This window comes from Alligator mississippiensis, chromosome 14 (genome assembly GCF_030867095.1).
Source record: "Alligator mississippiensis isolate rAllMis1 chromosome 14, rAllMis1, whole genome shotgun sequence".
NCBI lineage: Eukaryota > Metazoa > Chordata > Crocodylia > Alligatoridae > Alligator > Alligator mississippiensis.
In genome coordinates, this window is record NC_081837.1 from 27,480,899 (window position 1) to 27,504,314 (window position 23,416).

A 23,416-nucleotide genomic window follows, 5' to 3' on the forward strand; every position below is an offset into this window, starting at 1 on the left:
ACACAATAGGATGGAGTACAACAAGGACAAGTGCAGAGTGCTGCACCTAAGGCGCAAAAATATTCAGCACACCTACTGGCACAGCAGCACAGAAGTGGAAAGGGATCTCAGAGTCATAGTGGACTCCAAGATGAACATGAGTTGTCAGCATGACAAAATCATCAGCAAAGCTAACCACACTTTATCATGTATCAGCGGATGCATGACAAATAGATCCAAGGAGGTGATACTTCCCCTCTATGTGGCATTGGTCAGACCTCAGTTGGAGTACTGCATCCAGTTTTGGGCACCATACTTCAAGAAGGATGTTGATAGACTTGAGAGGGTCCAGAGGAGGGCCACTCATATGGTTAGGGGCTTACAGGACAAGCCCTATGAAGAGAGACTGAGGGACCTGGACCTCTTCAACCTCTGCAACAGAAAGCTGAGAGATGATCTTGTGGCTGCCTACAAATTCATTAGGGGGATGCAACAAGGGATTGGAGATGCTCTCTTCACCAGGGCGCTTCTTGGGGTAACAAGGAACAATGGTCACAAATTGACAGAGAGAAGATTTAGGCTAGATATCAGGAAAAACTTCTTCACAATAAGGGTGGCCAAAATTTGGAATGGGCTTCCAAGGGAAGTGGTGATCTCCCCTACCTTGGGGATCTTTAAGAGAAGGCTGGATAGGCATCTGGCTGGGGATCTCTGACCCCAGCACTCTTTCCTGCCTAGGCAGGGGGTCAGACTCGATAATCTGTTGAGGTCTCTTCTGATCCTAACATCTATGAATCCATGGAGGTGCAGGTGTAAGATCCAGGAATGCTGATGGTTCTATTGTGGAGTGTAGTTATTGTGGGGGTGCTGGAGATGTGTTGAGAGGTTTTGCATTTCTTGTCATGGCATGGTCCGGATCCATTGGGTGTGGCTTGGGTTATAGGGAGTTTGCTTCTGGTGATGAGGCTAGCAAGGTTTGGAGCTTGTTTAAAGGCTAAGATGGGTAGTTCTGAAAAGATCTCTGTAAGAATCAAGTCCTCTTCTAGTATGGGTTGCAATTGTCTGAGGATTTTCTGTGCAGGTTCCAGGAAAGGGTGATATGTCATAACTAATAGTGTGCGATTTGTGGGAATTTTCTTTTTGTACTGCAGCAAATCCTCACATGGTATCCAGGTAGCTCCTTCAAATGTGTGAGCTCTCTCTCTGGAGGAGTGTCCTTGTTAGCTGAAGGCCCTCGTGAGATTTGTGAGGTGGTGATCACGGGTATTCTCCTTGCTGCATATTCAGTGGTATTGGAGAGCTTGATTGGAAATTACAGCTTTCTTGGTGTGTTTAGGGTGTTTGCTGGTTCTGTGTAGGTATGTATGTTGGTCCATGGGTTTCTTATACATGGTGGTGTGAATGTTACCATCTTGGATATCAATCATGGTGTCCAAAAAGGAAATGCTAGCGTTAAGAGTATTCAAGTGATAGTCTGATGGAGGGGTGATGATTATTGAATTTTTGGTAGAAATCAATCAGAGACTGCAGGGTTTTGGTTCAAATGATGATGGAGCTTACATATGGAGGGGGGCATATTGTGGGGCCATCTTGGTGCCCATAGCTATGCCTATGGTCTGGAGGAAGTGTTGGTTGTTGAAACTGAAGTTGTTGCGTGTGAGGATGAAGTATATGAGTTCAGTGATATCCTGAGGTTTGTGCCCTGAGTTGTAATCTCGTTCTTGTAGATCTGAGAGGCAGGCTTGTAGATATACGAGACCAGCGGAGACTCCCTATTCCTGAAGAAGGGTAACTGTACCCAAAAGCTTGACTAGAACTTTTTTCCAACTACTCAGTTGGTCTAATGAATATATCACATCTACTCAAAGAACCTTGCCTGCCTGTGTCCTTAGACTAACCAAAAACTTGGTCAAGATCAGACACTGAAATGAACACCCCAGTGACACTTCCAGCCTGCCTTGGGCAGCAAACTCTCTTCATTCCCTCTGGAAACTGCAGCAGCTCCATTTATGTTTTCAAATGGGGGGTAATTAAATAAGAGAAAGGATCACAGGGTCAGAGCCACATGCCAGAGGTATACCACTATTCAGTTCAGTCTGTTCAATGCCGCCTTCACAGTTTCAGGAAGCCATGAATTCTGCTGAGGCCATAAACACATGGGAAGCTGGAGGGGGGCAGGGGACAGTTGCAGCGGCTGGGAAGGTGGGAGAGGCGGTTGGGAACGGCAGGATAAGGCTCACTGGCTAGAGGCATCAGGAAAAAATGGTCAGCAGTGAAACAGTTCATATCCCAGTTAGGTTACAGAGGTGGCCGCTTCAGGCAGCCTGCACCTTCAAGGGGCCCCTGCTGCACTGCTGCACGCGGGCAACCCTGGAGGGCTGTCAGTGCAATCAGGGCTCCAGGTAGGTCCCCATGTCCACATCACCTCCCGTGTGCCCTCAGGGGGGCAGCCCCAAGCAGGCCCTGCCCCTCTCGTCTCAAATGCCAGCGCAAGGCTGCTAAATGGAGCCCCAGTAGCCCGCCGTGCCGACGGCGTGAGACTGGCTGATGGGGATGCCCCGAGAGGCTTCAGCAGCACCGAGGTGGGCTTGGCCCCGGAGCAACGGCTGCCTGGGAAGTGCCCCCAGCCAGGAGCACGAACAGGGCGCAGGCTCCTCCGGCGGGACGGCTTCACGGCGCCCGCAGCGCCGCCAGCCAGAGCCCGCTCGCCGGCCGCTTGCACCTCGCTACCGCCGGCTCTCGCGGGCTCCGCGCTAGCGCCGGGGCGGGCTGCACCAAGGGCGGCTCAGACCAGACGCGGGCTCCGAAAGGGCCGGCAGCCGCGCTCCCGCGCCCAGCCCGGCCCCGCCCCTTCAGCCGGGGAGCACCGCCCACGTCACCGCCGTCACCACCTCCCGCTCTGCCCCGCCCCCTGCCCAGGGGCCGCGCGGTGCATGCCGGGACGGGCGAGCGCTGGGCGGGCGGGCGGCGCGGGGCCGCCATGTCGCGGGGCGGGCCGTGGCCGTGGCCGTGGCCGTGGCGGCGGCGGGGCTGGGGCGGGCTGCGGGGCGCAGCGGCGGGGTTGGCGCTGGCGCTGCTGCTGCTGGGCCTGGCCTGCCTGCTGCTGCGGGGCCCGGGCCCGAGCGCGGCGCTGCTGGGCGCGGCGGGGGCCTGGTGCGCGCTGCGGCCCGCGGGGGGGCGCCGGCCGGGGCCGCGGGCAGCCAAGGCCGCTGCCAACGGGGGCCCGCCCATGGGCTCCCGCCTGGGCCAGCCCGGGACGCGGGCGGGGGCCGCGCTGCCGAGCCCAACGCGCCGGCCCTCCTTCGGGTAAGCAGCCGGCGGCGCCTCAGGCCGCGGCTCCGGGGCCGGGCGTCCCCGCGTGTGCCCGGCCCTGGCTGCGGCCGGGGCCGGGGCCCGGAGGGAGCCGCGCCGGGCCCTTGCGGCGGGCGAGGGGGCGTTCTGGTGGCGGGCCCGGCTCGGCTGTTGCCCCGGCTCTGGCCCGGTGGGCAGTTGGGCTTATGGGGTTTTGATGAGGGGCCGCTGCCGGGCCAGCAGCTCTCCCCGCGGCAGCCACTCCCCAGAAGCAGTATCGGGGGGCAGGGTGGGCCAGGCCGGTGCCACGGGGCAGAGGCAGGGTGCTGCTATGCCACGCCATGCTGTGCCGTGCTGGCCTAGGGCAAAGCCCTGACCCGCTCCCTGTGCTGGTGGGGGTGCTTCCTGGGTGCTAGGTCCTGCGATCTCGCGGAGGGTGAGGGGCGGGGGCACACACCCCCATGGTGCTCCACAGAAGCCTGAGCCCTGCCTGGCCCGTGGCAGCACGTGCAGCTTGGGGTGCAGCCGGCAGGGAGGAAGCTTCAGCTGGGCAGCTCTTGCCCCAGCAGGCAGGGCTCTGGCTCCAGCTCCCAGCTGCCTTCTACTCACTTAGCTGCCCCTGCCATATTTTCTGCTCTAGCCACAGCTCAGGGCACTTCAGAGCTGTCTGGAGAATTGCTCATCGTACCTTGCTGTCCAGCCGCTTATTGGTTGTCTTTAAACTATCCCAGGTTTCCAGGCTGGAGGGGGACTTTTTTTGGTGAAGCAGGATATTACTGGGTTTCCTGGGTACCACTCCTTCTCTCTGCCCCGTAATTCAAAGGGGGAAGGTTGTGATACTTAGCAGCGTGTCTTGGAAAGTCAGTTTTTCCATTAGAAGTGGCTAACTTTCCCGAGTTCCCATACAGCAGCAGAAGAGTCTTCAGACATTCGTGCTGCCCTTTCTGGAGGGAGTCAGGCTCCAGTCATTTCTGACAGCAAGTTAAGAAAAAGACTGACAGCTAGCTTTTAGACATTTAGACAAAGTGGTGTATTAGGAGACGCGTAAGTGGGGAGGGGGCAATTATAGCGCTGTGGTGAAAGACTTGGATCTGTGAATCCTCCTCAGGACAGAGGGTTGGGATGGCCTTGGTGTTTACATGTTACATGGGCTAACGCTTGAGAACAGGGTATGGGTTACATGAACCGAGGTCATTTGGTCTTGACATTGTTAAAGCATTAAGCAGAATAGGTATTAGCAAGAATTGTCAGTTCTTCTGTTCCTTCCTCTCTCTTGTTCTGGATGTGGTTTTATAGGCATGTACTCCAGTGAGCTCTCCATAGTCAGAAGAGTTTGCTACAGTACAGAGATGAGGTCCTTGCTGTCTGGGCCTTGCCTGCATTGATCAAAGGCTCTTGGTTTGTGTCTTTCTGATAATGCTGTTTTTACAGAGGTCCTGTTGACTAGTGCAGGCACGACTTCTGGTCTTACGACTACCTTGTATCTATAAATTCTTCTTAAGATTCAAACTGGAACCCTTGTTCTTGCTACATACAGAGGACTAGCCCAACCACATCCCAAAAGAAGAAGCTGGCAAAAGATTGAATTTGACTTGGGTCTCTTACAAATCTTTGGCACTGAAAGGGATATGAATATTTGTTGTTTATAATAACCAGATGAGAAATTGGTATGTTGAATCTTCCTAGCTCTTCAGTATCTGCTGCTGCTTGTGCTAAAACTGTCTGCTCTTTCATAGGGCATAGAGCGTGGGGTCAGCATGAGGGTAAATACACTAGCTCATTGCTGTTTTGTAGATTTAATCTCTCAGGGATGGACAGACTGGGCCATGGGCATAGGGGATCCCTGTGTCTAAGCAACTAGCATCCCTCTGCCTCTCCTGGGCCGCTTATTCCCTGTGGTGTCTTTGTCTGCAGGAATCACTTGACCCCACCAACCCGCTTTGTGCAGACTCTTCGTCGGCGGTATCCAATCCAGCAGGCCCAGTATGCCTCGTTGGGAGCCCTGCCCACAGTATGCTGGGATGGCTTTCAGAAGAAAAGTGTACTTTCTGCTCGCAACTCTAGCATGGTGCAGAGCCCAGTGACAGTGAAGATTGCTCCGCCGGACAGCAACCTGTCCCATTCTCCCATGTGAGTATGACACCACTGTGGGCCTTTCAGTACCCTTCTCTCTTTTAAATGTGCAAAGTATGCATATAGCTAGCCCTCAGTAAATGCACTGCTATCTGATGCAGTCAGTATCATTGTGAGTGCTGCTATGAGTGCTACTTATTGTTCATAGATTCATAGATGTTAGGGTTGGAAGGGACCTCAATAGATCGTCGAGTCCGACCCCCTGCATAGGCAGGAAAGAGTGCTGCGTCTAGACGACCCCAGCTAGATGTCTATCTAACCTCCTCTTGAAGATCCCAGGAATTTGTCAAGAACTAAAGCTTTGCTCTCCTCCCATCCTGTGTGCGCTGTCAGCAAGTAGTATATCTTCTGCTTTAGTGACCCTGCTCTAAGATACTCCGAGGGTTGTATGCAGCATTGTATCATGAATGCATCACTTCACCCTTGTAAAAGCTGTATAAAAGTCTTGCTAGGAGCAGAGCTGAGGAAATGGTGCCCAGAAAATGGGTTACCAAGTCTTAATGTACAGTGGCCCTTCACTTTGATTGCTTAAGGCACCTCTCTCAGGGAGTTTCTAGCTTGTGGCTCTGTTGTGACCTCCTAATCCACATCTTGAGCATTGTTTTGTTGCTATGGGAAGGATTGTTATGTCACAAGCTAGTCCAGAAACTGAACTCCTCCTCTAAAGGAAAGGAAAGTCTCAGCAATGCTGGGGCAGTTTGGCATTCAAGGCAGTGGGTAGCTCTGCTCGTGGAACTCTACTAATGAGAAGCAGATGTGTTCCCTCTCTCCCATAACTTGCTATTCTACATTACAGCTTGGAGCAGTTGATTTCACCAGTGGCCTTATCATCCAATAGCACCCTGGATCCATGTGCAAAAGAGACTGTGCTCAGTGCCCTTAAGGAGAGCAGGAAGAGGGCTGTGGAGGAGGAGGATGACCAAACTTTCCCCAATGAACAGGAAAACAAAAGGAGGTAATGAGCTAGCAAGTCTCTTCCAGTCAGGCATGGAGGCCTCATAGATGCAATAGATCCCCAGGGCAGTATACCGGCTGTGTGAAATGAAAGAAGTGTTAACGATGTAGCTGTGATGGTCCAGAAATTATGCAAAAATCAAGGATTTTTGGAGTGATATCTTTTATTGGACCATCTGTATGGTTGGGATGAAGTTAGACAAGCTTCTGAATGCAAAGCATTCTCCTTCAGATCTGAATGAGAGAAGACCCAGCCTCTATATAGGTGGCAGAAGGTGGGAGCTACCAGAGCTCAGCCCCCACAGATGTAGGGCAGCAGGTAGGACCACAGTGCAGCCACAGGCTCTGGCAGTCGGGGTGGGAGAGGGGGGGAAATGCACCACTCAGATACACAGCCAGGATTTCAGCCCTGGTGTGTGGCTTCCCAGCATGGAAGGTAAGTTTCAGTCTACTTTCTTTGTGAAGGGGAAGGGCCTTGAGTGAGGCAGGTCGAGACCCTCACAGTGCAGGAGGGAGTGGGGCAGGGGTGAATGGGGCCCCAGCTGGGCCAGGTCATGGGATAATCTGAGCCTGGTGGTGTATCCGCGGTGGGTGGGGCCTCCTGCCATTGCATGCACCGCAGGGGAGCCAAGGCAGGGGCATGTGTCCCCCCCCAGTCTGTGTGCAGTCTGCCACTGTGGGCTGGGCTCTGCTCTGCCTCTGCACCTCACTGCTGCTGCTTCGAGAGTGGCATGATGCCATGTGTGTCCCGTCGCTGGGCAGCCTACCAGCATTGTGCTGCTCTTGGGGCAGGGCAGCTGCAGCAGGGAGCAAAGCGCAGCTCACAGTGGCAGCCGCCTCCACCATAGATGGAGGGGCATGTGCCCCCTGGGCCTTCACTGGGTTGCACACAGCAACAGAAGCCTCTCACACCCCTGGACAAGCCGCCTGGGCTCTGATTTTCCCACCAACTGGCCAGGCCAGGGCCCCACTTGCCCTTACCCCTGCCTCTGCCCTGCTCCCTCCATCACCGCTGGGGCCTTGATCTGTCTCCCCCACCTATGGCCCTTTTTCCTTCCTTCACCCCTTCCCACAGACTTAGCTGTGGGGGTTGTGGGGGGGGGGGGGGGGTGCACATACATGCATGCATGCATACTCAGCTCCCCCCCAAATAATTTTTTCTCCCTCTGTCTGTGCCTCTCCAGAGGAGCAAGTAATGCCAACAGAACAGTGCTTTGAAGTAGTCAGGGAAAAGAGAAATGGCATTTGGGCTTCAGCCCTGGCACCCCCCTCTTTTGCTAGAGGTCTTGAGACTTGGAATTGGGGTAACTGAATCTTAAAAATCACTTCCACTGTCTGCTATCAAAGCAGACCCAGGCTTTGCAAATTTCTTCAGGTTTTACTTCCATGGCATCTCTGTTATAAACCAGTCAGTTCTCCAGTCTGCCCCAGTCTTTAGAAAGAAATAGGATACATCTTCAGGTTCTGACATAAAACCAAACAAGAACAATTTAAAAGTCCTTCTGAAGCCTCCTTCCTACATCTTAAGAACCAAAGTGTGGGTGTCCTCTAAAGAATGGAAACTGGGAGGTCTTTCTCCTCCCCACTAGCCAAGATTATTAAGAACACCAGATGCTATTTTGCAGATATGTGGTCTAGCATACCTGGGCCCATACAAGATGGGCACGGAGATAGAGTTTGTGTCTGTCTTTGTGAAGAGGGCACTGGACTGGAATGATTGAGAATAAATTTCAGAATAGAGCTTTTCATCCTAGACCACTCTGAATGTAGAGCAGGATCTTGAACTGGATCTCCCATATCTAGGCCTGTACCCATGCTGCTAGGGTATGGCCTCCGTCTGATGAGAGAATGCTTCAAGGTCTTCTTGACAAATGCTGTTGAAACTGAGACCTCTCCAAAACATTTTGGCTTTGGCCAAAAAGCATAATTTGTTTGTTTTGACCAGCTTTACTCAGTAGCTGAGCTGATTGCATTGGGTGTGAAAGGGCAGCTGAAAAGGGGTAGACATCCATATCCTCATTAGTCAGCTGAGATGGAACAGGAATATGGTGGAGCAGGGTGAAGTAGGCTGCATCTTGAGGCAAAATGTCATCCTGGACAGTTGGGTTCTGGAACAAGATGCCAAGGGAGGAAATGATACTTGATCCCTGGCGAGATGCTAAACCAGGGGTGGGCAAAATACGGCCTGGGGGCCAAATTCGGCCTACCAGGCCATTCTATCCTGCCTCTGGTGCCCCTAAAAAATTTAGAAAATGAATATTTATTTGCTCCTAGCTGCCTGTTAAAGATGACAGGAACCAGGGGCAGTAGGACCCAGAGGAAGCTGGTGGAAGGACCCAGCAGCAAGGCCTGCCCAGCTCTGCCTCCCAACCAGAAACCCCTGCCTAGCAGAGGCTTCTGGCCTGGGACCATGGGGCTGTTCCTGCTTCCCTGCTCTGGAGAGGGAAATGTGGCCCTCAGCAGCTTGCCAAAACTCGGTAAGCGGCCCTCTGCCCGAAATAATTGCCTGCCCCTGTGCTAGACTGAGGTTTTGACCACACAAGAATGCTAATATTAGTTTCAGAGTGTGGATACATATGCCAACAAATTATGAGGCAAATTATGTTGGCAAAGCTATGATTTGTGTTGGTATAGTAAAACTACATTTTCTGACCACAAATGAAACAATCTGTCGGTACTGCCGCATCTTCATGAAGGGGTAATTTTGGCCTAGCTCTGACCTGAACCTCGACACCTGTCCAGCCAGGGTGGTTTGTGGAATTAAGTCAGTCTGTTGCAGTGCAGGGAGGCAGTGTATGACCTTTCTGTGAATGGTTCCTGCAACCACCTCGATCAAAGCAGTGCCTGATTCCTATGGGTAGGTCTTTCTGGACTTTGAGGAGATCCCCATCTTTCTCTTGCAGGCGACATGACAGCAGTGGGAGTGGACAGTCGGCTTTTGAGCCTCTGGTGGCAAATGGAGCCCCAGCCTCTCTTGTACCCAAGTAAGTGACTGTCAGATTGTAAGGGACCTGGCTTCAGCTACGAGGCAAGGCAGCAAGGAGGCTCTGTAGAGCTAGCCAGTTGAGTTTAGGCCTAAAGAGTAAGTTTGGGAAAAGGTGTTTAGCTTTTCCTTGCTGAGGTGCAAAGTCCCTGTCACAGTAAGGGCCACTTCTGCTTCTTGGCTGTCACAAGCGTCAGGGAGTTTTGGGTCCTGAGGAAGACAGAGCCATCTAAGATGTATTCATTGTCTGCTGGCTGCTTGCTTCATAGCAGGGAGCTCCAGTAATCCCATTGCTGGAAAATCCTTATTGAGGTCTTCGTAATTTGTACTAGTGGCAGAAACCAGATTTGCAGGCAGAGATTTCCAGTTAGCATGCAGCAAAGGGTTTAGGTTTTAGAAGCTCTGTACATGGCACAAGGGTGAGGAAAACATTCAACCTTATCTCTCTCCCTCTCCAGGCCAGGCTCTCTGAAGAGGGGCCTTACCTCCCAGTGTCTAGATGAGTGCCTAAACAAGAGATCACGTAGCAGTTCCATCAGCTCCATGAACAACATGTACACAGGTGGGATTCCCAGCTCCATTCGCAATGCCATCGCCAGCTCCTACAGCTCTACCCGGGGCCTCTCGCAGGTAGGACACAACGTACCTGAAATTGACAGTGGTGGCTGGCGTGAGGAGTGGCACATACCTGTGGGACTGCCCACAGTCATGAGCTTGATGGAGCATTGCCAAACGCTGAGCTGTAAACACCACAAAGAGTCTTTGTAGCTGAGTGCAGCACAAATACATTTGGTAAAGCTCTCCCATTTAGTCATGCAGCAGACTAGTAGCCATTGCTGACACCTGCCCACCTGTTGGCTGTGCTTCTTTGTACTCTTTGTGGGTGGCAGGTGAATACCCTGGCATGGAGCGCGCCTCAAATAGAACAGTGGTGCACCTTCTCACCAAAAAGAATGCTGTGCTCCTCATGCTTGGCTGAGGGCACCACAGCTAAGTGATACTCAAATCTGATGTTATGGGTTAAAAATATGAAATTAAACATACCCTTCTGTTGTGCTACTTCCCTTCTGGATGCACTCAACAGACATCAAAATTCACAAAATTTTGTGGAATCCGCAAAATTGCAAATTCGGTAAATCCCTAGCAATTGGTCTCTAGAAAACTACTGCTTAATGACTCCTGTTGGTCAGGACTGTAGAACTGGACCTGGACCCTAAGGTTTGTTGACCAAACTTTGGTCAACGAAAGACCAACTTTTCTGCTTGCTGTGATACTTGCTTGTGTCCCAAGTTCAAGAGGATCTTGTTGAAGGTTCTAAGGCCCTGAACCCGATACACCTTTTAAAATAAATGATTTCAGTATGGATTTTCCCTAGATGCTTATCTAAAGATTTTTTCATGCTAGGGGACAAATTCTGAAGTCCCTGAGGGTAGGCTCAGTGAACTGCCAAACATCTATCAGGAGCATAACCTGTTCGTGCCAGAGCAGTTGTACATGTGTTGGTGGCTTTACTGTCATTGAGCGAACAGGACCCTTGTCAGGATGTGTCACGTGAACATGTGGGGGTGGTGGGGTGGTGGTGGTAATGTTTGAATACAGGACAACTGCTGCAGGCAGGACTGTGGAGGGTAACAGTGGTCTTCTGTGTGCTTGAACATGAAGACCCATAAACTTCAGCTGGGCCAGCATTTGCACAGGCTCTGGGGCTCCACCAAGGCAAGTGTTGCTGCATGTGACTTCATATGGTGGTGAGACTGCTCCCACCTGGCTCTCCTCTTAGAAGTTACAAACTGTGACAAGCAGGGACTGAGGCAAAAGCCTCCAGCTGGCCAAGATCACTGTTAGTGTATTGCTAAAGGTAAGGTCTCTGGGTTTCAGGTGTGGAAGAGAAGTGGCCTGAGTACTTCCCCTCTTTCCAGTCCAGCATCTTCCCGCTCTCAGACACCAGAGAGGCCTCTTAAGAAAGCAAGGTGAGCTTGACTGCCTTTCTATTCTGTCCCTTGTTGCTTGTGTTACTTTTTTTGTTGGTATGGAGGGAGATGTCTTTCTGATAATCTGGGTGGAGACTGAAGTCTCCTTAAATAAGAGATGGGATAAGGACTGTCTTCCTTCCTAACTATAAACTTGGGATGATCTATTCCTTACGACTGCAAATCCTTTCCATGCTAACTCCAATCCCCTGGTATCTTGCTAAACTGGTTCTTCCTTGTTTTTCCTCTAGTATCCCTCCATGAGGCTGCATTACGTCTGTCCATTTCTCTAGTGTCCTAAATTGTCTGGCTGCTGGCTTCAGGTGGTACATCCTGCAGTTCTCTAGTGTTTTCATGGCCTGGATTGCTTGGCCTCAGCAGTTGGGGAGAGTAAAAGACTTGTTGCCATTTGGTTAATTAACACATCTCTGCTTCCAAGGACATCCCTTTGCTCACCAAGGGATGCAAAGGTGTCTCAGCACTTCTGATCCACTTTGGTGTTCAGCTCCTTATCCCTTGCCTGGGAGATCTGTCCCCTCTGTCAGGAGGGCATAGGACACTGGTCATAAAACAAATGTTGGTGTGACTTGTTTTTCCAGAGTGCTTCACACCTAATGTGGATGTCTCAAAACAGCTCACAGACCATTGGAGTCTGAGATTGACGTTGCTTCTACAGAATGCAGAGATTCTGTGAAGCAGGAGTACTCTCTTCTGCATCCAGGCATCTTCAAGGTGTTAGGACTGGGCTGCGCTCAGGGCACTGCTAGCTGGTGGCAATTTTGCTTGTGGGCTCCAAGATCCACATTTGTGGTTTGTGGGGCCAGAGCAGTGCAAGTAAATCTGTACTGTCAGCCCTTGCTCCTGGAAAGAGGAAACAGGTCTGGCCCTTACAGGTTTTTCCCTGTCTCTGCAGAGAAGAAGAGCCCCATCGATCTAGTACTTCCACCCCAGTGAAATCTGACATGGAACTGCAGGCAGAGAGAGGTGAGTAGGAACATAGGTTATGCTACAGTAAGTGGAGGACAACTTCGCTAACAGAAAGCCACTGGTGATGACTGCTCAGCTACATTCTGTAAGCTGTTCCATTCAGAAGAGTGAAAGGAGGCCAAAGTTGGTGCCCCTATAGGACACGGCGGGGAACGTACCCAGGTATCAGCCACTCAGTGTGGAGCCTTTACTGCTAGTCTGTGATCCTGCCAGATATGCAAGCTTAAGTGGAGTTGGGCTAGGTCAGTATCCAGATGAGAACAGAGAAGCAACTCCATGCTGCAGTTGTACAGGTAGCACTGTCCTGTTAGGGCTTGAGGCATCTATATAGCTGGAGGTGCTGCCTGTTAGAGTATCTGTGTCTAGATCAGTTTTTCAAAAAAGGCTCTGTTGTACATGTCAAAGGAACAGACTAGTATCAGGTCTAGTGTCCTGACACAATTTCAGGTTGAATGTTTGTATGATGCCTCCCTGGTTCTTGCTGCACATCAAAGTATTCTTCATATCTTCTTTTAGACAGCATAAACAGCTCCCATGCTTCACCCCAGAGGTGACTACATTTTGATGCTAGATGAAATAAACTCTCGTCTGGTTTGTATAGTGGTTAAGTGCTTTAGGGGGTGATGTGGGGCCACGTAAACTGACTACCATGCTGCTGGCCCAAGTTGCTGAATGGCCTCTTTGGTGTTAGCAGCAGCATGTTTGGGAGCAATCTGCTTAGCACTCCCTGGGAGTCTTCACACAAGCTGCTGCCTCAGTTTGCAGGTATGGCCCGCCATTCATCCAGGAAACCCTGGAGCCCTGTGCTCATCTTGTACCATAGCCTGTGGCTCTGTGCTCCCAGGCAGGGTTATCTGGAGGAGAATTTCCCTTCCCTCTGGAAGGAGGGAGACTAACGTGTTGGTAAGCAAGTCCTTGTGGCAGGATGTGTAAACTGTACCCCTCTTCTATTTGGAGCCCCTGGTTTTCACTTGTTCCCCCTCCTCTAGCTGTGGAGACCCCTGTGCAAAAGAAGCAAAGTTCCTTGAACTTACCCTCCCTGTCAGAGAGCAGTGGGAAGCGCAAGCGGAAGATCCAGCTGCTGTCCTCTCGTCGAGGAGACCAGCTTGCCTTGGTACGTTTCCTCCTTGTAGCCCTTGCTGACTTTCTCTGTGGGATATGATGGTTACCTTTTCTACAAGGTTAGGGAGAGACTCAGCTGGTTGCCTCGGGGATGGAAGCTCCTGCCTTGTGGGAAGTGAAGCTAGTTCCAGCACTTGGCATCTAGTAGAATGTTTGACTTGTGGTGATTTACAGGGAAAGATCTGCTATGCTCTCAGACCCACGTTGAAAACAACCCCAAATTCATGTGTATGTGATAGGCAAAATGGACAGGAGCTAGGCCTCTGGTAATGTGCTATGGCAGAACCATCTTTGCAGCTGTTGCCACTGTATGGCATTGCTGGGAGCCTGACAAGGCTCTTTCTGCCTTTTGGAGGAGGGAACTCAACTGACGCTCTTCCATTGGCAGCCTCCTCCCCCTCAGCTGAGCTTTCCTGTCACAGTCGAGGACTTGGATGCAGAAAAGAAGGCAGTGCTCAAGTGTTTCAACAAAGTCTTGGAGGATAAGACTGGTAAGGACCCCTCTGCTGCCATTCCTTCCTGTAGGGGCTATCTGGCTAGAAGGGTAGTTGGAGTGAGGTGGGGCGGGGCGTAGTAAGAAACTGGAGAGAGTCTCTGACCCATCTGTAAGACCAGCATAGACCAATGAGGTTGTGTAGTCTGAACATCTGCATAACACAGGCCAGAGTCTCTTCATGCTTGATATAGCTTTGTCTTCTTGGAGGCCAGTGAACAGGCGTTCTATTTTTCTGCTGCTCTGGGTGGTGTGGTCAAGGCTTTGAAGAGAGCTTAATGATTTATGCCATCCTTATAATGGCGCTTGCTGCATCAGACTGTGGTGCCTTCAGTAACTGCTTTCTGCATCTTCCTTAGCCTGGGATTTAAGCATATTGCTCTCACTCCCCCACAGTAGATTCCACTGCAACCAGTTCTGCGGAGACCATCCCTGCATCCAAACCCCTGTCGTTCACACTGATGTCTGCTGGGCCTACATCTGTACTGACAGCCCCTCTGGTTTCCAACACTGGCTCCTTACTGGAAAGTCTGAAGAAAATGCAGAACAGCCAGAGTATTCCTGTGCTTTCAGGTTAGTGATTGGGCAGGGTGGGAGCAGTCCTGAGGCTCTGGCTTGGGGCACTTAGACTTGGTGATCAGGGTTTTGTTGGGGGGGGGAGCTCCTCATGCAGGCATCAGTATGAGGTTGGGATTTGCAGCATCACTTGTTCCTGGTGCAGCTTAAACTCAGCTAACTCCAGGAAATCCCAGCTGGAATATGATGGAAATAGTTGCTGTCAAACAGCTGGGTTTTTAGTGGGTTTCCCTATAAAGCCTACACTGTACAGATTTCCTGGCCAGCCTCCATGGGCTGTAGCATTCAGTTTGGTCTGTGTTTGTGCCAGGTAGGGCTCATGCTGGAGTAGCTTTATTACCCCACCCAGGTTTCTAGTTGGTTTCCTTAGTAGCACTTGCTGCATATAACTATCTGGTTATAAAAAGTCTCTAAATGATCTCTCTCCCTCAGATTCGACAGGGGTTGCAGCAACTTCTCAGCCAGTTCCAGCAGCCCCTCTGTTGTCAGCCTCCAATGTACCACTGAATTCAAGCTCATTGTCTGTTACTGCATCGGACTCAAAGCTTGTGCCCATGTTAAACTTACCTGTTCCATTAGCCCCTCCCTGCTCCCTTGTCCAGCCTGGCAGCAGTGAAAGCAGCTTGGGGGTTCCCACTTCACTGGAGCTAGGCCCGACCCCTAGCAAACCTCCTTCCACCCCTAAACCAAGCATCCTTTTTGGGATGCTGAGCACTCCTCCTGCCAGCCAGCCTGCAGCAGCAACAGCTACATCTTCCACCCCCACCACCACTGCCCCTGTGTTCAAGCCAATCTTTGGCAGCCTGTCAAAAAGCGAGAACATGGCGCCTTCTGCAGCTGGCACTTCCACGACAGTCATGGTGTCTTCCAGTGCTACATCTCTCTCAACAACCTCCCCTGCCAGCACCACCGTGTTCAAGCCTGTTTTTGGGAGCTTGACGACATCTGGACCCTCAGCAACAGCTTCTCCCTTTCCGTTTAAGCAGGCCTCTCAGCTGGCATCCACTGCTGATCTGAACACAGCTTCCACCACAGGCCCCCCTGTGTTTGCCAGCTTCCCCAATAGCATCTTCACAACTGCAGCGACGACCAGCACTGTACTGAGTACCATCACTGAATGCACTACGAAGCCCATGTTCAGTTTTGGGCTTAACCTGCCGAGCTCCACCAGTGTGTCAGCCAGCCCAGCTGTCAGCACAGCCACCTCCACCAGTGCATCTCAGCCCTTCCTCTTTGGAGCCCCTTCAAGCTCAGTTCCCAGCACAGAAACAGGCTTCGCATCCACAGGCCCTGTTTTTGGGTTTGGAAAGCCTACTGTCACCACAGCGACTACCACCACTAACGTTCCAGCGGGCTCCACCTTTGGCCAGGCACCCTTGAATGTAGCACAGGCCACCCCTTCCACCATTACCACCACCACCACCGGCTTCAGTATTTTTGGCAGTGCTGCTCTGACTTCTTCAACCCCAGCAACAACAGGCCAGTCAACACTGTCTTTTGGCTCTTCCCTCACTCCGTTTGGTTCCTTTGGCACTGGTGCCAAACCACCCCCTGCATACTCGGGGGCAGCTAGTCAGCCTGCGTTTGGCACTGGTACCTCAGACAGCCAGCAGTCTGCCAACAAGCCTACAGCTGGCCCAGCAAGCTTTAGTGCCCCTTTCAGCTTTGGAGCCTCCACAACCCAGTCTACTGCTCAGCCAGCATTTGGCAGCAACACTCAGCCAGCGTTTGGTGCCAACAGCCAGGCTTCCTTCGGCACGAGCAGCAACCAGCCAGCATTTGGAGGCACCACATCCATCTTCTCCTTTGGAACAGCTACCACAGCCACCACATCAAGTTTTGGTTCCAACACCCAGACTACAAACAGTGGGGCCAGGGGCATGGTGTTTGGCAGTGCCACTCCATCTCCATTCGCTTTTGGGGCATCCACCCAGCAAAGCACAGGACCCAGTGCCTTTGGCATTGGATCACCTTCCCTAGGTGGAAGTACCCCTGCTGTAGCATTTAATTTTGGGGCTGGGCAGAGCGGATCGGCAGGTGCCATAACACTCTTTGGTTCCTCCCTGACGCAGAACACGCTGGGTGCCCAGAACCAAAGCACATCATTTGCCTTCTCTGCAGCTGGCACACCTGATAACAAGCCTGTGTTTGGAGGTAAGGTGTCTACCCACCTGTTGGGCATGAGCAAATTCTGTTTGGCTTGTTTCAGAATAAGACTGGCTGGGCATGAGGGGAGGTTTAAGTGAATGTAGGCAGTGGTCATGCTATGCCTCTGGTCTCTCTTACTCCTGGCTTCCCTAAGCATCCGGTGTGGCTATTAATTGTGCCTTCCCCCAGCTGTTCTAATAGCTGCCTTGTCCTAATGAAGGCTTCACTTCAGAGGGAAAAGTTTTTTTTGTTACTGGAAATCCCACTTTCTACTGACTCAATTTTGCAAGAAGGCAAAGATTTGTGTCTGCTAAACTTAGTTCTTTGAGGCAGGTACAGCCTGGCTGCATTTTTGGGGTAGGGGGAAGTAGATCTGTGTTGAGCTAATCCCACTGGATTAAACAGGCCGTACAATAGTATTTCTGACTGCTCAGTGAAGTAAGCTCCCACTACCCTGGGCAGCCCACTGATCCTCCTGGAAGGAGAGTCTGAGAGACAGGCAGTGAGAGAGAGAGGTACGGGGGCCTGTCCTGTGGCAGGAGCTGCTGTGTTTTGAGTGGGGAGATCACAGGGGTATGTATACATTCCCTCTGCTGTCCAGCAGGAGGGAAGCAATGATGTGTCTAAGCTGGTCCTGCAGGAGCCTCTTCTCTGTCCTGAGCTGTGGCCTGCCTTTGGAACAGATGCTTCCTCAGACAGTAGACTCATCTCCCACAGTGACCCTGGCCCCTGGGCCATCTTTCATCCTGCACCTTTCATCCAGACTTACAGCAAGGTGGTGTTTTTCAGGAACTCCTGCACCCAGTTTTGGGCAGAGTACCCCTGTCCCAGGAGGAGCAGGAGGTGGGAGTAACAGCCTTTCCTTTGGAACCCCCAGCACTCCTGCCTCAGGTTTTGGAAGCGTGGGGCCATCATTTGGTAAGATTTCCTTTGAGGTCCTTTTCCTCTAAGGGGACTGCTCCGTAAGGCTGGGATGTGGACATAAACCTGCTGTTAGAGCAGAGTCTACTCTGAGTTGCTCTTCTGGATGGAAAGGGGAGAAGATGGGGGAGGGGAGGGGAGGGTTGGGTTGGCTGCTGGCTTCAGGATGCTTGGAAATGCATCTGTAACAGGCACTCCTGTGCAAAGTCAGGTAATTGACTGCCTTTGAAGAAGGTCATAACACTGTCCTGGCTGCTTCCTGAGGCCTGGAAAGGCTGTCACTGTTCTCTGCTGCAGATATTTGCTTCTCTGCATGGGGTAAATGAGGGCTGGAGAGAGGAGCATGAGCAGGGAAAGTGATATCTAAGTATCCAGACCCCTGGGAAACAAACCCTATGCAATAGGTTAACACTGTAACGAGCCTTCTGTTTGTTCTGGAGTGTCTCTTCTCAGACCATCAGGGCACAGGCAAGTGATGTACTCACAGTGTCTTTTTGTCTCCTTAGCACCATCATTCTCCATTGGGTCAGGATCCAAGACTGGGGCCCGTCAGCGCCTGCAGGCACGAAGGCAGCACACCCGCAAAAAGTAGCCTCGTCAATTTTCTGGCCATGAATTCCTGGCCTTGCTGTGATAAGCCCCAGCCCAGCTGCTTGAGCCAAGACTCAATGTAGAGCGACCAGCTGCACAAGCAGCTGAGCCCCCACAGTTCAGGAGCTCATGTCTGTGAAATCCGTTGGAGCCAGTTCTGGGTGGCAGCAACTCTTCTACATGAGATGGGGCAAACCAAACCCTTCTTACTTGAACACTTCCACAGCCGAGACTGGATAAACCTCTGTACATATCTACAGTGTTTCCTCCCTAACTTTTTTTTCTCCATGTTTCATAATGTTTAAAATTCTCCCATTGCTTCCTGTAGCTGCTCCTGTGCCCTTCTTTCCCTGACTACACTGACAGGCTGGTCTCTATGGGCTGAGCATGCAGAGCAGGAGCTTGTGGAGATGCTCTGGATGCTGGCCCCAGGGTCACATTCCCAGCCTGTGCCTGACAGCGACTGACACCCTGCTGCTTCAGCTGCCATCTCCCTGTGTTCCTACCTCCCTACCCTGCTAAGTGGCATGTTCCCCCCCCTCTGGGCAGGCCAGAGGTAGCAGTTTTGTCCTGAACTGCTGTTCCTGGGTTGGGGAAGAATCTTCACTGGTCAAGAAGCCTTTCCCTGTGGTGTGATCTAATGACCCAGTAAAGGCCCCTCCTCCTGAAGGACTGCTCTGGTTTGGCCTAGCAGGTGTCTACTCTACAGAGCTCTGCCTGGCTTACCCTTTCCAGTGAGTGGCACTGGCCTCTGCAGGGGTATAAATATGTTGGTGCTCTAAATGGAACATGCCATCTAGCTCCTGTAGCTCCCAAGCATCAGCTAAGGCCTTCCGTAATACCATGCTCCTGGCTTAACCTCTGTTGGAAGAGAGCAGCATGGGTGGGCCATGTCCTTGGCTGGAGCTGTGCTGCAGGAACTAACACCCCCTCTGCACCAGAGGGAGAACAGGAGTCTGGTATCCTTCGGTACACGATAAGTGTCCTGAATTTGTGCTCTGCCCTGTGGGATGGGTGCTGCCACTTATGATTCCAGCCATCTGTGATGCTTTGGGTTAGTCTCTACAGATCTTGTCTGCGTAAAGCCCTGTATGTTCTGCTCTCTGTTTATGCTCACTGAATCGAGTTTGGAGGAAGAATTGAACCGTATGCGTGGCGGCATGTTGGTAATGCCGGACTTGCTGTTTTAAAGTTTTTTGGGGGCGGGGGATGCACCCTGGCTAATTGGTTGTCGACAGTAGCATCTTTGTGTGGCTACTAGTGGTGAGTGAATTCTGTATCTTAACTGTTGTGACTGAAAGAATGGCAGCTGTGGGGTGGGTATCACACTGTGGCAGCCTCTTCATAGCCTGTGCTCTAAGCTGGGTCTGTTCTCAATCTGCCCCACAAGCCAGGCTCACTACCCAGGCTAGGTTCTGTGGTGTAGTGATAGGGAGGAGCCATCTCCCAGGTGCAAGAGACCTTTTGGCTCCAGCTAAAGACACTAAAAAAAATAATCAAGAACTGACAGACCTGGTGTCCTCTGCACCGTCTGGGAATTGTCTTTGAACTTGCCCACACCACTTCATATCCTAGAGACATCCATGCTTGTTTCCAGCCTGCAGGCCCTGGAGCCATCCCTGTGCCTGGGAGGTCCTGCTGGAAGAGATTGCCAGGATGTTGATGCCCATTGTGACAGAGAGCTTGGCCTCAGCCTCTAGGAGCGCTGCTCCCCTTTTTCTATGAAGGTAGCAGCTGCACTTGGGGCAGAGGGTCCAATGCCCTGGCTGCCCCCCCCTCCCCCCCTTCCAAGAGTGACTGGCTGCCAAGTCTTTTTACTCTTTCAGCTGTGTGTGTGCGCGCGTCTGCTGAACTCTAAATTAAAAACTATTTAAACATTTTTTAACAAAATAAATTTATTTTTATATTTAAGCTAAATTGCCTTTGAATTCCTTCAAGCTTGGTTCATTGAGATGGTCAAAGTTCAAAGCCGTTGACTAGAATTTAGCTGTATAGTCCTTGTCTGGCAAAGATGCTGCACGCGGGCTGAGAACCTGCCCCTGCCTGACAGCAGTTAGGGCTATCTGGCACCCAGCCATACAGCTGTATGTCCAGGAGGTGGTGGTGGGAGTGGAGGTTTGAAAGGCTGGCCTGCTATAGGTCAAGGGTGAATTCTCTTCCTGCCAATAAGGAGCTTTCTCAGCCTCCCTGCATCCTCCTTGCTCAGGCAGGTGTTACATGAATTATTGCTTATTTTATAATGTGATGTATGTGGATGTGACTAAACTTTTTTTTAATTTTCCTTGAGAATGAGGCTCTGGAGCTCTTGTATGTTAGACAGTGTTGGTTGTGGGTTTTTTGTTGGTTTTTTTTTTTTTTGTCTTCCTACCGGGAAGAATGTACCTCTCCTGGCAGAGATGGGACTGGGTGCTGAATATTTCTGTGCTCTTGCAGATGGCTAGTGGCTCCCCCTCAAAAAGGGGCAGAAGGAAAGGAGTCAGCCTTCCTGCCCCTTGGAGGGCTCATGGCTGCCTGTCACTGGGATCATTTTAGCTTTCTTTCAGGAAACCATAGTTGTCATTATGAGGGGTGTGGGGATGCCCTCCCTGGGTTGGGAGGTATTCCTCAGTCATGGGAATGGCACCAGCCCATCATTCAGTGGAGTCTAGTTTCAATCTAACTCAAATACATGAGTGTTCCTGAAGTTTGGGGAATTGGGCTGAGGGCCTTCCTGTACACTTAGGGCCAGTATCTGAAATTCTGCCCCCAAAATGCAGAGCTCCCATTCTTTGTTGCTTGTCTTTCAGTCTACTATCAGCTGGACAGTAGCTGTACTTGCTGGAGCACCCTGGGAACCTGGTCTGCCATGCAGATGGCACTGGAGCAAGGTTCCTACCTGCTAGAATGGAAAGCTGCTGCCCTCCTGTGGTCTGCATGGGAGCACAGCACTTCCTATACCTCTGGGAAAGAAAACCATCCCCAATCTATAATTGAACAGTGATTGCTTATAGTTGTTCAGCTAGTATGTCACTAGCCCTAAGCCTTGCTTGGACTCTTCTGCAGCATTTGCAGAGGCTGTGAATAATCTTCAGGCTTTCTGAACAGCTTCTCACTTGCTGGCTTATGTTTGAACTGCTTCCCTTGTCAGGAAAAGACTTATTTTTTTTGTCAAAGCCAGTGAAGAAAGACTGAGATCATGGGCTAGTACAGGTGTATTGCAGTCAGCTGCTGTGGTTACTCACCTTGGAGACTCTGCTCCCAGACTGCCTGCTCCATAGTGATGGGCCTGCAAGGCTGGCCTTTCTTTTAAACAAATTACCTTGTTCAGACATTCCCTGTCCACAGAGGAATACTGCTTTCCTGGTGCTACCCAGGCTTCCCACTTGTACCCTGGTGACTCCTGGCACTGCTAGACTAGAAATGACATGCTGAGCACAGGACCCACGTGAGATGTTTCAGGAGTTGAAGCCATGTATTAGGAATTTTTACATCACAGCAGCCTGTACCATTAGATGTGCTGGATGAAGGGATCTTGCACAGACCTTTTGCTTTAAAGGTGTAGCTAGGCACCCAAAGGGGTTTTGTCCAAAGACCTCTTGGATGCTTGTAGACATAAAAAAAAAAGTGCTTTGCTTTAAACTCAGCACATTTCTACACCAAGTCCTGCACATGCCTAGAAGGGGCAGTGCGTTACTTCAAGCCAGCTTGTCTGACATCTGTAAAGATTGGGCATTTTAATGGGGCTCTTTTGGCACTTTTATCTAGTAGCTGATTGAATTAGCTTTAGCTAAAAGTGCCAAAAAGCCCTGCTGAAGCACCTAATCCTTACTTCAACCTGGTTCTGCAGCATCTGCAATGCACTGCTTCTTCTGGTAAAGCATGGTTTGGGGCTTTTTTTAATGTCTGCAAGCAGTGCTTGATTTTTAACCTGCTGTCTGTCTCAGGGCCCTGAATATCATCACATGCTAGCCTGAAAAAGCTCCACTGTAGCTCCATTGTGGCAGGACAGAGGTCATGGGCTGGGCAGGGCTGGAGCTTGTGGTCACCCTAATGAAAAGCCTCTGCATGTGGGTCTCTCTCTGAACCTGACTCTACCAGTGGTGCTCAACCTGACCTGCAGGGTCATGTCATCTGGTCCATGGGCAGCCCTGCAGGCCAGATGTCAGCCCTTAATATAGGGCTGGGTCAATGTCTGCAGGATCTGGCCTGCAGACTGCCCCTTCTCATCTGGCCCAAAGCTTAAAGCACCACTGCTTTCATGACAGTCTTTGTACTCTGTGACAGAACCAAGGTAGGAATTGGCTGCAAGTAGTGCCACTCTGGTTGGAAGAATTCAAAGATATAATCCCAGAGACAGGCCCTTCCTTGGGCTGAATGTTTGGCTTCTGGTGCAGAAGTGTGGGGCTGTAAGCTTCCAGTTGCAAAGCAAATTAGCAGTAGTTGGACCTGCAGCTTTGCATGGAGGCTGATCTTGTGTTTCTGTGTGTGGCCCTCCTTTTCTTTCTGAAGCCCCTAAATCCTCTGTAGTTGAGTTTCCACATCAGTGCCACCCTTCTCTGACCTGATTAGCAAATACCAAAGCTGCCCAGTGCCCAGCTCTTTTCAGGAGCTGCTCAGCGTATTGGACAGAAACCTTCTGCAGTCAAACTTCCCCTTCTGCTGCTTGTGAGGACTGTGCCATATGTGAAGGGTGAAAGTGCTGGGAGGTTGGGTTTTTAATGAAAAGTAAACATGCAAATCATTTCTGGTGTGGCTGTCGAGGAGCTCTAGTTTGAATGTGCATTTTTCCTTGCTGCTTATGTCACTGGATTAAAATAAAAACAAAACTGTGCTCATGTCTGCCTGTTACATCTCAAAAAGCTTTGTGTCCTCAACAGAGCTGGAGCCCTCCTACAACTATCCATGCACACAAGGTGAAAAAGGCAGACCTAGCACTGGGACCTGCCACGCAAGTGCTCTTGCCTTTTGCCAATACAGCTTGCTTCCAGCAGAGTGACTTTATCTCAAGCTGTTGCTACTCCCATCATAGAAGTGGAGCTGGAAGGGACTTCCAGAGAATTCAACCCTCTGCCTGAGGCAGGTTATCCCTATCCAAATCATCCTAAGACTCTACCATCAATCCTGACACAGCACAAGGTATAACACCCTAACCTACCACAGGTAAAGCAGGGGGACTATGGCAGCCAGTCCTGCTTCTATAAAACATTGTTAATGTAAAAAGATCCCAGGTTGAGGGCCATGCTCCCTGCTACAGAGGAAGGCAATCCCCCCCCCTGTAATCCATACCAA

At 51.2% G+C, this 23,416-nt stretch overlaps 1 protein-coding gene across 3 annotated transcripts; it reads left to right on the top strand.

Moving 5' to 3' along the window:
* The first annotated feature begins 3,055 nt into the window (after positions 1-3,055).
* On the top strand, positions 3,056-22,962 carry POM121C (POM121 transmembrane nucleoporin C). Of its 3 annotated transcripts, none has more exons than XM_059717447.1 (13): positions 3,056-3,285; positions 5,185-5,400; positions 6,200-6,358; positions 9,261-9,341; positions 9,799-9,970; positions 11,219-11,310; positions 12,224-12,294; positions 13,287-13,411; positions 13,808-13,910; positions 14,312-14,485; positions 14,921-16,642; positions 17,426-17,554; positions 18,064-22,962. In XM_059717447.1, exons 1-13 carry the CDS (start codon positions 3,209-3,211, stop codon positions 18,147-18,149), a joined length of 3,207 nt encoding a protein of 1,068 aa, XP_059573430.1. In that variant the 5' UTR covers positions 3,056-3,208; the 3' UTR covers positions 18,150-22,962. The 3 variants fall into 3 exon arrangements, with proteins under 3 accessions (XP_059573430.1, XP_059573431.1, XP_059573429.1); XM_059717448.1 differs by having other exon boundaries at positions 6,242-6,358; positions 14,309-14,485; XM_059717446.1 differs by having other exon boundaries at positions 3,057-3,285; positions 14,309-14,485.
* Positions 22,963-23,416: the final 454 nt, after the last annotated feature.

What these genes read in the sequence shown, in the direction of transcription:
- POM121C (XM_059717446.1), top strand. Translation starts at nt 3,209, where the DNA reads ATGGGCTCCCGCCTGGGCCAGCCCGGGACGCGGGCGGGGGCCGCGCTG. An exon ending in CTACCCGGGGCCTCTCGCAG is followed by an intron (nt 9,971 to 11,218) that starts GTAGGACACAAC and finishes TCTGGGTTTCAG; the next exon opens with GTGTGGAAGAGAAGTGGCCT. An exon ending in AGTCTTGGAGGATAAGACTG is followed by an intron (nt 13,911 to 14,308) that starts GTAAGGACCCCT and finishes ACTCCCCCACAG; the next exon opens with TAGATTCCACTGCAACCAGT.